General features: G+C 38.9%; 1 protein-coding gene across 3 annotated transcripts in view; it reads right to left on the bottom strand.

The window, feature by feature from the left end:
• Positions 1–17,005, bottom strand: part of RPS6KA2 (ribosomal protein S6 kinase A2) — a 279,999-nt gene that overhangs the window by 84,066 nt on the left and 178,928 nt on the right. For all 3 annotated transcript variants that reach the window (XM_072994259.2, XM_072994268.2, XM_020808570.3), the window contains 2 exons: positions 16,250–16,366; positions 11,395–11,476 (listed from right to left, as the gene is read on the bottom strand). In XM_072994259.2, the coding sequence (XP_072850360.2) occupies positions 11,395–11,476; positions 16,250–16,366 (199 nt within the window). The remainder of the gene's footprint in view (positions 1–11,394; positions 11,477–16,249; positions 16,367–17,005) is intronic.

Below are 17,005 nucleotides of genomic sequence, written 5' to 3'. Positions count from 1 at the left end.
TATTAAAGCAAATGTTAGGATGAAACATTTAAATCTTCAGTGTTCCAAAGGAAACTAGAAGTTATTGCATGGTCCCTCAAATGTCTCACTGCTTGGGGAAATGGGAAATGCATACCAGTATATAATAACACCCAGCCACAAATTGGTTCTAAGTGTATTTGAAAATTTATGCTGCTTCAGTGTTACCTGATTCACTGAGTACCATTTCCTGGGTACTATGTTGATAAAACGGTGCAATTTCCACATGAAAGTACAGTAATCAGTAAATGAAACCGTGTGAGTGCAGAGCAGAGGAGACTAGTCTCATGCTCTTTTGCAGATGCAATATAAATTAGAAATAATTAGTTAGGATCAAATGAACAGAGGCTAAGAAAGAAATGTAATTAGGTGATGTCTACTGAGTTCAAACTAATTTTAAGATACACAGAAGATGTACAGATGCAGTACCTAACTGTATTTCATTTTAGAGTAATTCACAAGGTTCTTGACATTAAATTATATTGCATGAGCCCAGTAATGTATTTGTCTTTAAAACCTAGTGGACTAAGTGCTTGTTCAACCTTTCCTTTAAAAAAGGGAGGTGTCGCTTTTAACCCACTGCACATACATGAATACAGTGTATCCTCCCCAACGCACACAGAACATCCACATCACTATAAATGCATTTTGCTGGTCTCTTATCGTAAACAAGTTTGTAAATTATAGTATGTTGCCATTTCCTTCTCCAAAAGACAAGTCCTAATCATCACCCACATAACATTTTCTGGGCGAGTTGCTTAAGTGAACTAGTGGCAAAAATTCTAGGGGTAAGTCGATGTTCTAGATCTATTTAAATTAGGATCCAATTCCTATTTTGAAAAGAAAAATGCCTTGGTCACTCTATGTGAAAACTTGCTGATAGAGCTTGGAGCACCTTGTATCAGCTAAAAAAATGCTCCAGCACATATTTGACTTCTAATATAATCTTACACAAATTTATTCAGAGTTTTATATCTTACTAAATTTTATTGAGATTACACCAAATTAACTGCACATAGCATAGGGCTGCAGCTGCAACTCTTTGTCCCCCCCCCCACATTCCATTAATTAACACAAAATTGTGAAAGCAACAGCTCCAAATGGCTGACATCAGCATTTTGTCAATTACTGTACTGATATATACTTATACGGGGACAGAGAAAGACAGAAAAAGTACCCAAATGGTGTAGTGGGCAGTGGGTTGGACTAGGGTTGAGATGTGGGTTAGAATTCCTGTTTAGCCATGAAAACTTACAGGGGGTGGCAATGGTAAACCACATTTCTAAAAAGTGTAAGCTATAAACTTTCTCTACAGCATGGAGAAGAGACTTCCCGATTTATTTTGAAACATTTTTCAGTAGTGGGGGTGAATAATTACTCCTATATCATGAGTTAGGAGTGATTATATGTCACTTGGGCTCTGCACAATAGATCAGTTTGTTTACATATAACCCATATTGCTGAGTATGATGTGGTGGACAGAAAGAGCATTGTATGACCACCTCTGGACAACCAACCGCAGGATAATCCAGAGTTGTTATCCAATGTCATGACACTGAAAGAGAAAGGACAGAGGTTGAAGTTAACAGCAGTGGCCATTCTGGAGTAAATGTGTAATTAATTGTCTTCCCATCCAAGAGAAGAACAATAAGGACATTCTTTGAGCTGGACAGATTTTTTAAAATCACATAATGAATATGGAAGCGTATTAATGCTATCCCACATAATATGGGTTAACATTAATACACTTTCCTCAGTGCCATTTCTTTAAGCAAGTGTGTACATTTCCAGCCTGCAGGTTGTTAAGCCATGATTCAAAATACAGTTCCACGGCCCATCTAGCCTACAGTTTGTTCAATACTAAATGTGTAATTGTCCAAGGAGAGCTAGCAACTCCAAGCAGATCTGGAAAAGGGTTCTCTCCAACAGCCTGGAACGCAGCTGTCTATCAAGATAGGCCATATGGAGCTAGACAGACAGATGATCTGATGTGGGATAAGATGACTTCTGTGTCCTGATAGTGACAATATTGAGGCACGACAGCACAATTCACGTATTAGGCAGATGAAGAGGAACCGTTAACTACTCACACATTTCAGGGCTGTCATTTATAGGAATTCAGATCCGTACATACCATCTCTTCCAAGGGCTCAGAGAAAAACAAACTGTGTTCTTATGTAATAGAATCAAACTCCCACAGATAACCTTAGCAATGGTATTCAAAGGGTTTTCCTTTGTTCTCAACCTTAGTGATTCTACTCTTACATAATGCCATTACATTTGTTCTGCTAGTATGAGGATGTCTCTCTTAGAAATGAAATAGAAAAAAGGAAGGAGAAGTCCAGGAAGGCTCTGTACCAACATGGCAGAGTGCACGTTTTGCAAGCTGAAGACCCTATGTTAAATTTCTGGCATGTCCAGCTCAAAAGATGAAGGAGCAAATGATTGAAAAGACCTTTGCTCTAAACCCTGGAGATCCATCCAAAATTGATGCTGTTGTTTTGACTTATGTACTGCCCCATAGTGCTCTCTGGCTTTTTAAAATTATGCAAACAACAACTTGCTCCCCAGCAAGCTTGGTGGTCATTTTATTGACCTTGCATGGATGGAAGGCTGACTCAGCCTTGAGCTGTCTACCTGAGTCTGTTGGGATTGAACTCAGGTCATGAGCAAAGGCTTAACTGCAGAACTGCATTTTAATCAATGTGCCAAGAAGCTTGCTTTGTGGCTATGCCAGATGGACAGTGCCCTATGTTTCTTCTCTAACCCATTTGCCTGTAACCCTCAAAGTGAACCTCCCATTTCAGGCTGGATGTGGTCCAGGACAAGAATATCCAAGAGTATATCTAAGGTCAGGCACCTGCCAAGGGACCACTCCTCAGAAAGGCAGGACCAAACTTGTCTCTTCTCTTCAGCACTACAACTTGCTTGCTTGCTCGCCTCCCAATCTGTTCTAGACACAGAATGACAATGGAAACAAGGAACAATAGATGCCAATGTCTGCTTGCATGCTGCACCTCTGCTGGCCCAGCAAGTGACAGCAGTCATAAGAACAAGGAGGAAAGACCAACAGAAGCTGTGGCAGTAGCAGGGATAAAGGGAACTCAGTGAGGGATGTAGTTACTAGGATGGTGGGGTCACCAAGAACAGGGAGTATGTTTAGCCTCCACTCCAGAGGGAAAAATAAACCCCTTTGCTTTCATATCAAGAAATGACAGCAATTTATTCTCATGAGGAAAAAAAAAAGCAAACAGTGTCATGGGGCTGAACTGCTTCAGTGACAGCCAAATATTTTCCCAGCCTTTACTGATAAGCAGCTTGGCCCACACTGACAGGGATGCCACCATGCCTTGTGCACATGCATGCACGCACACACGCACACACGTCCTGGCAGTACACCAGCCTTCCTTGCAGTCCCAGTCTACCTAGCATAGTGACATGCATTTTGCTAGTATTCCACAACAGAGTATCTTCAAAACATGGCTTGACCTGAGCCACTTGAACAATTGGAACAGTTCTAGAATTAATTATTTGTGGGATGCAGCAGAATACTTTACAGTCTGAGTGGTCCCCCCTCTACTTTTCCACACCGCATGTCACACCTCTACTTTTCCACAGTGTCACATGATTCATCATTCCCCAAGTCAACTGTCTTTGGTTACTTTCAACATTTTGAACAGCTCTTAGTTTACTGAATTTTGAGTCTTTTGTAGCCCACTTGGATTTAAAAAGTGTAATCCTTTAAGATTCCATGATGCATGTTACTATCTTTTTGTTATTTCAAAGAACTCTCACCATTTAAATGCTGTTGACAGGCCCTCATTATTTCATGATAAAACATGCAATTTTGAAATAAGAAAATTTCTGAGATGGCACAAGCAGCTAATCCACAAATTAGTGACGATTAAGAGCATGCCAGTTTTTATAAACTACTGGAACTAATAAATGTAATTTTAAAATTAGGTAATCCTGATGCTGTTGTGATCCCTGCTGGAGGGATCTTTCAATGGTGAACCTCCTAGACAAGATGGGATGGAAAAGCTGACCACTCCAAATGACTCAATGCCCTCACAGGAAAGAGTTGAGGGACACACACACACACACACACACCAAGACATCGGAAGCTCCACCCCACAGTCGGAGGATGAGTTGGGGCTGCTTAAAAATATGGAGGCAAGAAAGGGGGCTTTCAAAGAAATACCTCTCAATGAAGGAAGACTCCCTCAATCCTCTGTGTAGCACATTCTTGGTTTGGGGGGGGGGCTGCTGAGAGGAAACATGTCTTTCAGCACCTCAGTAGTATGTGCTTAAATCTGGATCCAGCCTTTATTAATACATAAATTACAGCAATTGGTATATTTTTATATAGAAAAACAGCTGATGAGTCAATCTGTTCTCCAACCAGGTCACTTTGAAGTAGTGTTCCCAAAGACTGAAGAGCATAATCCTCTTTAATACAGTAGAAGGAACAGGAAATAAGGAAGGCAGAAAAATACTCAAGAATTAAATGTCTGGTGATTACAGAAGACCACAGTACCCATGCCAAGTGCTCTTGATTTTACCACACCACGGACCTGGGCATTTCCATTCAACTTTTGACATTGTAATAATGCTTAAGTATGGACTGGTTTACTGATCTGCTTAGTGCTGCTAGCAGTGGATGATTCCAAACGTTTACTAAAACTGGTAATTTAACTGTCATAACTATTGGCCTTTTGTGCTGAAAAATGAGACAGTACTGCATGACAGGAATTTTGATGGTTTCTGATTAAGATTGTTATTCCCTGGAAAACAATCTTGAGCTGATAATTGGGGTGTTCAGCAGAAAAGCAATGAGAACAGAAGAGCAGTAGGCTCACAAGAGAGATTATTCTGTAGCCTTGATGACATCATTGCTTGCCATGCTTTACTGGAAAAAAATAGTCAGCGCTACTTAGACAGTCAACATTGTTTGAGGAGCATGACAATCTCCAAAATCGCACAAGTTGAAATAACAATTTTAGAACATCTAAAGTTCAAGTATTTAGAACATTTACGGTATCAAAACACCCAAGATTTGCCACAGAGAGTTAATTTGATCACTAGGTGAGGCTCTTCATAGTCATCAAAAAATAGTACAAATTAGGATGTGTATATTCTCACAATCACCTAACACACACTTGTTATCCTCTTAAATATATGCTAATACAGTGGACCCTCGACTTACAGACGGCTCGACTTACAGACTTTTCGAGTTACAGACTTCTCTGGCTGCAAAATTTAGATTCGACTTGCAGCCAGAGAATCGACTTACAGACCAGAAAAAAACCAAAATGGAATAAAAATAGAATAAAAACCATTGGTTATGGGATTAATCGGTTTTCAGTGCATTGTAGGTCAATGGAGATTCGACTTACAGACTTTTCAACTTGCAGCCACCATTTCAATACGGATTAATTCCTTAAGTAGAGGGTCCACTGTATATTGAGCATTGCAAGTAGAAAGCTGGGAAAGAAGGGATTTCTGTCATTCTAGCAGCCTTTGACCTTGGATAGAGATTCAAGTAGGGGTTTCAATTTGCTCAAGTGTAATGAATATGCAACCACAGGTTGATCATATAACTTATGCTCCCATGAGGAGTCCAGTGTGCTCTTGGCTTTCCCACAACAACACACACATCTCTAGGTTTGCCAGACACTAAAAACATCACTTAATGTGACCTGGAGAGTCTTGAATGTTTTAATAGTTATATTCCTATCCTACATTCCTCCAAAGAGCTCAGTGCAGCATCCAGAGAGTCAGTTCTACTTTAAACACATGTGAGCTGGGCCAGAGCAACAGAGAGACAATGGCTTGTCCTGTCAGCTTCACAGCTAAGTAGGGACTGAAAATCATCTCTCCCAAGTCTCAGTCTGACTATCTGATTCAGGGTTTGGGAAAGTTACTTTCCAGACCATATTTCCCAAGCTTCCAATCAGCATGGTCCCAATCACTACACAGGTACACTGGTTTGGTAATACAGTGAGTTTGTATTGCATGTCAAATGGTTAGAATGGGAGGGAGGGGGCCAGTGACTTTGGCTGAATTATGTCACAAGACTGAATTATTAAGACTATATGATCCCCTTCTTTTGTCTGACAATGTTACTAGTGACGCTCACAGATGTAGCAAAAAAGAAAAGAAACCCTGATTAATGGGATAGCTGAAAATTTAACATCTCTGCACTCAAACAGCAATGAATTACAGTACTTCTTCCACTTCAGCAGGAGTTTGTAGGAGAAATGGATTGTTGTTTTTCAGTTTTCTGACTCACTCTCTTCATTTGAAGTACTATATTTTTAAGGGGACATGGAAAGGTTGATGCCACTCTGACACATGTCTCAGTAAGGAGGAATAAAACCTCTTTCTCCTATAGCTGTTGGTTGTTGCTGTAAAGTCAAATGTCATCTTAGTACATAGGAACTTCCAAGTTCAAGTCCCCACCAAGCCATTCAATTCATGTGCCAATCACTCACTGTTTCAGGTTGAACTACTGAATCCAACCTTGGTTAATACAAATACATTATTAACATTCTTACAGGATTATTGTGAGGACCAACATGGGAAGGAGGAAAGCTATACATGGTACTTTACGTTCACTGGAAGGAAGATGGAATATAAATTTAATTTATGCATAAAGCAGCTGACATAAACCTCCAGCTTTGATTGTCATGCAGTCCTGAGAATGTCTGCCTACTAATCTGCTGGAATACTAATAATTCTTCTTCAGAAACCAATCACAACTTGACATTCGAATCTCCCCCCAGCCTACATCCTGTCCTACCCCAGAGGCAGTAGTGGGTACATCAGAAGAAGAAGCAGTGTCCCTGAGTATGTCATAAATATTAGAGAAAAAATACGCTTTGATTATGGTTCCAGAATGCAAATGTAGTTTAAAGCATTACTTTACTTGGCTTAACATAATCATGTAAAATTATTGCTGCCTGAACTGTCTGCTTAATAAACTGGACCCCATGGCTACCTAGCTTGTTGTCAACAACTGCATAGAATATAAGAGACAGGAAAGTGTGTGTGTGTCATATTTGTCCTCTCATTCTGGTCTTTTTACCATGTCTTCAGCTAATTGTTTTTCCTTTACCCAGCTTTTGTTAAGTGGCATTTGTAAACAGGATTTGCTGTTTGTTTACTTATCCATGTACCCTGCCTTAGTAAAAGTAAACAAACAATTTAGAAACAAGTTGGTGGAAGATACTTGGTTAAGTATAGCTTGTGTGTCTGAATCTTAAATGTTTGGGTTGAACCTCTACGCAACCAGCCATGTTTCTGGTGACAAATCAGTGCTATTACTTCTTTCTTTCTAGTAAGGCCCTGATTCTTAACATAGTCTTCCCCTGGGAAGAATTTATCCAGCTGGAAAATTGGCTGGTGCACATGGGTTGATCATTTTTGCTTGTTTTCTTAACAGGATCCTAGCACAATTAATTAACTAACTTATCTGCCACCCTTGGAGATGGATGAATCTTACTGTGTTATCCAGTATTTGATTTTTTAAAACCTCTACTTCTTCCTGTCTTGCTTAAGAATTCCTAAACAAGACAGAAAGAAGTAGAGGTTTTTTTAAAAAATCAAATACTGGAGGACACACTAAGATTCATCCATCTCTTTATCTGCTACCCTTGGGTCAGATTCAGTTGGCCTATTATTCTAGGTAAAATCTCAGTAGTGTTTCAAATATGTGATTCTGGCCGAGCTTTATCACTGAGCAACCATGCTCTCAAACAAAGCTTGTGCTTACATCTAGAAGTATAGTCACCAATCAAAGTGAGCTAATTTGCAAACTATGGGAAGTGTGAAAATCTATTGTGACAATCAGAGGCTTTCAGCAGTTAAGGATTTTTCTCTTCTAATGAAAAACTATCTCTAATGTATAGCTAGAATATCAAGACCTATCCAAGTGGTCCTTTCAACTGCCTGGCTTTCCTTGAATTCACCTGGATTTAGTGCTCCGACCACCAATACTCCCACCGCTAAACAATAGCTTTTTTCCAAATACCATCCTTGAACAAGAGACTCAGCTCAAAAAGGAAAACAAAAGTAGCAGTGCTATGACCAATGGTGTCCTAAACTTGGTCCTCACAATAAGCTGGTAAAAATGTCAGTAATTTCTTATGTACTAACCAAGGTTGGATTCAGTAGTTCAACATGAAAGAGTGAGTAAATTGAATGGCTTGGTGGTGACTTTAAGCTGAAGTTCCTACATCCTAGGATGACATTTGAATTCACAGTAACAGCATCCTGAACCATTGCATAGTAATGGTTTCCCTTCTGAGAATCAGCACCACATAAAGTAACTTAAAACAAGCTCAGCTTGGTGTCCATAGCATTTGGACCTCACAATCACAGCCTTCTTAATCAAAGATTTGGCTTCTACTGTTGAAACAGTAATTTATTTACATTTATGCATCTAGCTGACACGCTGTACTGTACAGTCGCATATTAAATTAATCTCACCAGTACTACGATAAATAAGCATTATTATAGCAGTGGGGAAATGATACATGCATATTTTGCAATCAGAAGATTATTTCTTAGTTCACATGGTCTGCAGTAAAAAAGGATAAAACAAGTGAACTGACTCAACGACCTCTCTCTGAACTCCAGCTATTAACTAGAATCAAATGGGAAACAGAACACCATTTTATTTGCTGCAAGAGCAAACAATATTATCTTTGTTACTCAAACTGAGTTACCATATCTACTGCACACAGAGCACCACTCTATTCTTGCTTGACTGCTCAATTTCCCACCCTTGCATAAGAGCCAGTATGTGGGTTTCTTTGGCTATGCTCCTTGGCCATTATTAATATATAATGCAACCGTATCTTCAGGCACTGAAGGCAACAATGGTGAAAGAGTCATTAGATGCGCCATCGTTCTGTCAAAGAAAAGAAATTTTCCTTCCCTTTTTGCAGCAGGCCTGCAATCAGATACACCCTAAAGACTGCCATGTTCAGCAAGTAGAAATGATTTTTCCTAATTCTTTGTGTGCACGTTTAACACACAAATGCACAAAGGTTACCTTCTGCATACAATTACACAGGGAGGCAAGATAGAGGACACAATTATCAAGCATTTTGCTAAAAGTGTAGCACTGTTTAAATAACTGGATTAGGAAGAAATCATTTTCTACCAAGACACATCTCAAGGTGTAATGAAAAGGGAACCCACATGGGTTGTTTTGTAGTCCTTTATTATCTCGGATTAAGTGAAAAAGAACAAAGACAGATCAGAATGCAATACTTTTTACAAGTACCAAATGGCAGATCTGTGCATGTCTACCCAGAAGCAAGTTTCATGCTATTCAGTGGGAATTGTGCAACTATGAAACTTCATGACAACAAAAAGATTGGGGAAGGGGAAACAGGAATGTTCCCTTGACTGCAAGATCTCATCTCAGGTGAACACCTTTCTGAGTTGTCCTAAGAATGGCTGAAAAGTGTCTTTTTATTTGTAAATTTTTACCCTATTTTATTTGTTTAATGATTTCCAAGTGAACTATTTTTTTAAAAAATCCATAAACCACTTAAAACTATGCAGAGCACAATAAAACCAGTTTGGATTACTGAAGTCAACGGCATGCATTAAAACCAAGATCAGAATAAAACAATGTGGAAGAACATGAAGACAGGGGGACAATGATTTTGTGCTGGGAGGAACAATAGTAGTAGAAAGGCTGAGTGGTCATTTCAGCCAAATCTGAACTATGACTGTTTATACATAAATCTCTTACATAAGATACAGGTGTCTCAAAAATGGAGTTCAAAAACAAGGCTGGGTCATGACTTTATGGGATCACTAGAATACTAGAAACAAGCAAGTAGCAAGGCAAGAAGTCTGTCTTAGAGATTTATTTAATGTCAGCTTAATGTAACCATTTCTCACACTGGATATACTTCTCCTTTCCATGAGCACACAATGAGGTTCATCTTTACTCAAACAATGCTGCCATTTTGCTGCTAGTACCTTCTTTCTGCAAAAAAGGCCATGTTTCTGTGCCTTCCTGAATGTTTCAAGTATTATTTCATTTCAGAACCTAAGTAGGGGTCAGGCTCTATTAGTATGTGGACAGAAGACCACCAAGAAATACCATAGATCTTGAGGCAGGAGTGGGAAAGAATTCTACCTGAAATCCCAAAAACTACTGCCAGAGTTGGCAATGATAGGCTGGATCGTCAATGGGCCTTATTTAAGATTAAAGCAGTTAAACATTTTCCTATTCATGTATTTGTAGCATATCTGGCACAGAAACAGGCATGGGACTTTAGAATTTTTTTTCTCTAAAGCTACAAAATTTTACTAGGAATTCTCCCAGCTAGAATTCTGGAAGCTTCAGACGGACATTGCAAGGCATTAGAGCACAGGTAGGTAGTCTCTCTGCTTATTAGGGTTGGCAGAGATTGCTTTTAAAGAAACTACCAGTCTCCCAATGCCTTGCAATTCCCATGGAACTTAGAAAGTTGCACCTGTGTCCTTCTCCAAGCTGAACATCCAGTACTGCAGAAAGAAAGTTGCCAAGGCAATGTGTGTACACTGAAACTCCTGTGAGGATGGCTTTTTGGCTAAAGCTACCAGAATTCTTGGTCAATTCTAGTCGCTATAGTGAAAAAAAATGTGCAAGTTCCATGCCTAACAGAGAGTGTCATGGCAGCACTTTAGGCCCTGCTATTGGGGTGCACCATTCCTCTCTCATACACATCCCAATATTGTGACTGCAGCTTCTGAAATGGAGTGGGTTCCTGTGCTTGTGGAGACTAACGTGGAATTTTGAACTTTCTATAACTCACAGAAGGAACCTCCATGAGTATACAAGACACCCTGCTGAAAAAAAGCAGTCTGAAGGAGCTTAAATGCATGGCCCCAAAGTCCATTTCAACAGTGATTCACATAGGTAATACATGAACATGGTTATAGGGTATAATCAGTTGCTCTGTGCATGATGGCAGGGAGAGAAGAAATCCATTTCACCCCAACAATAAGCAAGAATTACCAGATAACATAGAAATAATAAGTACTGTTTGTTCCCCTGGCAGTGAACAAAAACATAATGGGGCAGCATTTGTACTATAAATGAAATTTGCAGCAAGGGATGAAAAGGAGAATTTCATAATTTGGGCTAAATGTTTGATTTCTCATCTCCCCTGCTGACATCTAATAGGTAGAAAGCAATATATGGTTAGGCTGTTTTGGATTTAAAACTAGAATATAATGCATTGAACAATTTATGGATTTATGCCCCAGGAACATATGCAACACTATTAAATGTAAAAAAGCCCTTGGGTTACTAATAAGAACAGGCTGAATTGTACATTTGGTCTGAGTCCATTTTTTTCTTCTCACCTTTCAGAGTTGCTTTCTTGAGTACCTTCATTGCATAGAGCTGCCCAGCATCAGATCCCTTGATTTTCCTCACTAAAAACACCTGCATAAAAAAGCAGCAAAGAGCAATCATGTAAGGTATATTTGAATTAATGGAGAGCGACACAGCCAGGCACCTCATTAAATATAAATATTTTAAACAAACAAACAAAGTTCAGATAAATATATTTTTTCATATTCTCCAGTATTATCTTAGGGCCAAACCAGATTACACTGTCAGAATGACATTAGAAGCACAGCTTCCTTAAGACAAATTATCTGTCTGTACATTCTCACACAACTGTAGCTCAGGCCACACTGGGCAAATTAACCCTGCTTTCATTCTGCAATTGGTCTCTGAGAGACAAACATGTTTTGTTTTCGTGTCTGCTGTAGCTCCGAAAGGTCTGCGTGCTTGGTTAAGATGAGAAAATATGTATTTGCCTTAACACATTTCCTCATCGTCATCGTTTAGTCGTGTCCGACTCTTCGTGACCCCATGGACCAGAGCATGCCAGGCCCTCCTATCTTCTGCTGCCTCCTGGAGTTGTGTCAAATTCATGTTGGTTGTGCATTTTCTCATCAGTAGAAAGCAAAGGAGAGGGAAATATTCATTCAAAATTTACAGCTACTCCAATCCCAAAGGATATATTTTAATCAATTTATCTATGTCTGAATTCAGAACTGGGTAAAGAAATGTGTGCACATTCACATATGCAGAACGAGACAGAAGTAAAAATCTCAGTGCTAGAAAGGGAGAAGAGGGAATCCAGGTTTTTCTCCCAATGACACATTCTGCCATGCTTTAGCCTTTATGAATTAAATCACATAATCCAGATTAATGTGTGCTAAATACTAGGGCAGGGAGCTTCAGATGAGAGCCTAGATGCAAAATCTGCTCCTAATATTTCAATATAAAGAGTTTCTTCAATACAGTAAGAAGAGCAAAAGCTAATTGTCCATATCACCTCTTGATCCTTGTTAGTCCACTGCAATTTTCAAACATTTAGGCCCAGTTCAGACATTCAGTGTGTACTGTCAAATTACAGTGATCCAGGGATGCACAGGAAACCTGGCTTGTCCTATACTAGCAAGGTGCTTGTGCCTCCTGTTCCACCATATCTACTTGGAACTTTACACCACGGTTTGTTTATCATGCCTTGTGAAGCTGGGCACAGCAGCTGCTTCAGGTTGTTTCTCTCCTAACAGATCTAGAGAGGGAAGCTATAGTTGGTTTCAGATTCAGTTTCTGTCTTGTTGGAAGAGAAAACAAACCACACAAAACAGGAGCAATAGATAACCAGAAACAGCATAAATAAAGCCAGGAATAATACTCAAGTGTTTTGTTTATCTGCTCAAACTGTAAACAAGAGTGATGAGCCAGAAGGAACTATTACATTGTTTGTCCATAGTTAGCACAGGTGTTCCACGGAGTCCTGGTATAGGTTGTTATGTGAACATACTCATTCAGTAAACAGCTAAAATGATAACGTTCATGAACTTACTCAAAGTCCCCTGCTATCTTTCTGGGAAAAAGCCCCCACCCACTAACGGAAAATGAGATCCCCACCTAAAAGCTCTCATGCCTCTGAAACTGATGAGATACATCAGGAAGTAGCAATCTAGATAGATTGATGTTGCATTCAAATTGATCATATGATCTTAGAAAGGAATTTTTAACAGGATTTTGAAATGTAAATTGTTAGGTAGAGCTTCTTGCATGTCTACCATGGCTAGCAAAGGCAATACCTAATAATGTTCAGTTTCTGAAACCATCCTATGTTTGCTGTAATATTATTATACTAGAATTTGACGACAATCAAACATTTTACTGCTATTATACTTTCTCTTCTAGTCACTGTACAAAATTGTGCTTCTTAAGTTCTATCTCTGTTCACAGAAGTTTGCACTGCTTGACAGCAAGCACCACAAGGTCACTGGTATTTTTTTTTTTTTCAGAACAGTAAGAAGCCCCTGTCTGGGCAAATTCAATAGGGCTCACCTCCATCAAAAGTGCTTGAGTTTAGCTAGACCAGTAGTTCCCAATCTTGGGTTTCCAGATGTTCTTGGACTAAAACTCCCAGAAGGCTTCACCACTAACTGTGCTGGCCAGAATTTCTGGGCGCTGTAGTCCAAGAACACCAGGGGAATGTTGGGAAGCATTGAGCTAGACAGTGCTTATACCCTTTAAAAATTAATCTCTTCAAAATTTGCCCAGTTTTCAATATGCAGTTAAACTGGCTGTATTTGAATTCAGCCTATACAATCAACCACAAAAGCCTTGATATTAATTTCCTGGTTAATAGAAAAGATAACTGTTTCTGGATTGAAATAATAATTTTTTGTGAGTATGAAATTCAGCAGACATATAGAGAGGTACAATGTTAGTCTCATATTTTGATTTCATTTTGTTTTAACCTTGACAGTCCATGGCTATGAAAATCAAAGTTATAAACTTAAGTTACTAGTCTTCTGTTGGTTGTTTCCTATAATACTGCATCTAGTTGTATTCCTCTCAACACATATCAGTCATAGAGAACACTATGTGCTGTTTAAAAGGACATGAAAATAGTTATCAAACCCACAAAAAAATATAACAAATGAGCATTTTCTCTATTGCAAAACAACACAGTTGCTTTATTATTCATAAAGAGAATCACCATCTGCAACAGAATTTCTTGTAACTCCATGATCTAAAATGCAAGAACATTACAAACAAGCATCTGATGTTTTAGAGCTGGCACGTGGCTGGAATGCTAGATGTCATGTTGGAGATCATAGAGAAAACTGATGTGACTAAACTAAAGAACAGCAAATTTGTTACTTATCTTCAAAGAAGCGACTGGGTTTGAAAGAAACACTAGGGAAAAATATCAGATGCATTTGCACACTTCACACACATAACCATCAGATTTTTGACCCAAATACCCATTTAATTTCTACATTTTTTCCAAGTTACTATACAAGTATAAGACAGTTTATGAAATCCATCTTTCTCTCACTATATTTCCCTTTATAATACCCACTGGATCCTCCAAAACCCTCTCCAGAAGATCGAAGGTCCCTTTTAAACAGTCAGCTAGACTATTACACTACTGCAATATATGAGCACACACTCAGGTCACAACATTTTGATGGTTGGAGACACTGGAGTGAATGTGCACACCATCTCCATGGGTGTATCAAAGGCCTGTCACAAGACATGAACACTGTGACCAACTAACACCCACCCTTTTAATTTTTTTTTCCAAAGGTATTTATGAGCATTTGAGATTTTAAATATAGAGATTTCTTTTTTAAAAGAGTCATTGTGATTTACTGTTTTTAGCTTTTAATATTGTGTTTCTAGTGACATAAGCTACCTTGGGTCTTTTTAAAGGAGAAAGGTGGAGTAAAATAATGTAAATAAATAAACATCAAAATATGTATAAACAGGTAGAAAAGGAAAGGAATTGGTCCTCTGAATGTGCAAAGGGAAAAAAAAGGAAGATGTGACAGTGGGCACATAAAAGGTGGCTGAGGAAAAAGCATGGGCAGTGGGCCAAGAGGGGTGGCAAATGGGTTGGATGGGTAAGTGGTAGGAAAAAAGTGGTTGTCCTATACTGCCCGAACTATGATGTATCTGTAAAAGCCAGAGTAGAAAAGACCCAGTTTGGGTGCCATTTTGAACCACTGATCAAGACTTGACATTGTGGGTCAATGTCACACAGTGTTACTGAATCACTGTGGAGTCTAGCAGGTTTTTCTGGAGATGGTAGTTTTGGCCTTAGAGAGAACATTACTTTCTAAATACAATGTCATTGCCCAGCATATAATGAACTGTAGGTATGAGGCTGTTGGTTGTGACACCGTGGCTGAAATCTAGCAGTAAGTCACAAGTAGAGCAGCTTCATTGAATCAGTGGGGATATGGTGAGTGAATATCTATGTAAATCCCATGGATTCAATGTGCTTACTCTAGTTGTGATATAGTAGTGGGTTATGTCCATGTTCTGTTAATAGTAAAAGTGTAACAAACACGTAGCATTTAGACCTGTTAAATTAAATGTATCATGAAGAAGGGAGGGAAATGAGTGTATAACCAAAGGGTGGGCTGCTTCTTCCAGTGCAGGGTTGGCTTATTCTCCCTGCTTTGGAAGGATCCTGGATGTTTGGTGGAGAGGGAGCACAATCCAGGCAAACTTCTGCGCTTATTTCTTCTTTTGAACAGGGTTCGTTCATAGGGTTGATGCTAACAATGAACTTGCTTTTTGAACTCAGTGCCGATTTCAAACTCCATTGTAACAGTTTACATATAAACACATGAACAGGACTGTTACACTGTTGTTACACAACAACTTACACATAAAAGACAGAGCTTTTTCATTTAACTTGAGTGGCTGCTAAAGAGATTCTAATAGCTCAGGTTGGGCAACTCTGTTTCTTTTTTCAGACATACCTGTATATTTCTACCCTGTTTTCCCCAAAATAAGACCTAACCTGAAAATAAGCCCTAGTATGGTTTTTCAGGATGCTCGTAATATGAGCCCTACCTCCAAATTAAGCCCCAGTTAAGTGAAAGCACGCCCTCCACCACTGTACAGCAACCAGAAGATGACATGACTGTATTTGAATAAATGTAGATTGTTGTACATGAAAACAATAAAGCATCCCCTGAAAATAAGCCCTTATGTGGTTTTGGAGCAAAAATTAATATAAGCCCCTGTCTTATTTTCAGGACAACAGGGTAACATGTTACATTTTAATTGTAATTGCTCTGTTGAATTTTTATGGTACTTTTTTTGGCAGAAAGGCAGAAAAAAACAAAAGAACAGACAAATGAATAAATAATATATTACCTTTCCATATGAGCCTTGCCCTAATACTTTCAGCAGCTCAAATTGTGATGGGTCTGCTTTTTCAAAACCTTCCTTTACATGGTGACTGATGTCAATCTCTTTCACAATACCTTCTTCCTGTGAGTACAGAAAAAACAAACCACATAATTTCTTTTTCTAACTGTTATTGCCTTGATACAGTTTTCAGTCAGAGATTAAGAAACACATGTAACGCTATTCAATTTCATCTTGCCTCTTACACAAATGTTTTCATTTCATCCGTTAAACTTACTGAACATGAATGTGGTTGTTCTCAGCCCCTGAAATGCAATATATATTGCTAGATAAAATGTAGAGCCTGCAATTCAAAGCACAGCAGCCAGCTTCTGAGACTAATGAGCTCAACAAGCCAGTCTGTTATAGATCTCATTATCTGTTAAAAAGAGACGGAAGGGTGAAGAACAGGTACAATAAGCTGCGATCCTACACAACTACATGGAAGTAGCACTCTCTGGAGATTGTTACTAAGCAGATATGTGCACTGAATGACTGCATCTGTTTCCCATATTCTTTGTCCATAGAGATCATGTGTGACCATAACTAATCTAATGTTTTGTGGAGGAAATTCCTGACTTTAAGTAAGCAACAGTTTAAATACATTGCTTGTACTTACATTTTTATTGTGACATTTATAGCTCACCTGTCCTCCACTGAAGCAGTGCACATAGCTCTTCACCTCTCCAGTTTTATCTTCCCACAACTCTGTGAGTAGATCAG

This window comes from Pogona vitticeps, chromosome 1, assembly GCF_051106095.1.
Source record: "Pogona vitticeps strain Pit_001003342236 chromosome 1, PviZW2.1, whole genome shotgun sequence".
In the NCBI taxonomy this organism is placed as follows: Eukaryota; Metazoa; Chordata; class Lepidosauria; order Squamata; family Agamidae; genus Pogona; species Pogona vitticeps.
The sequence above is the reverse complement of the archived record's forward strand: the minus strand, read 5'-3'. Positions and strand labels throughout refer to the sequence as shown.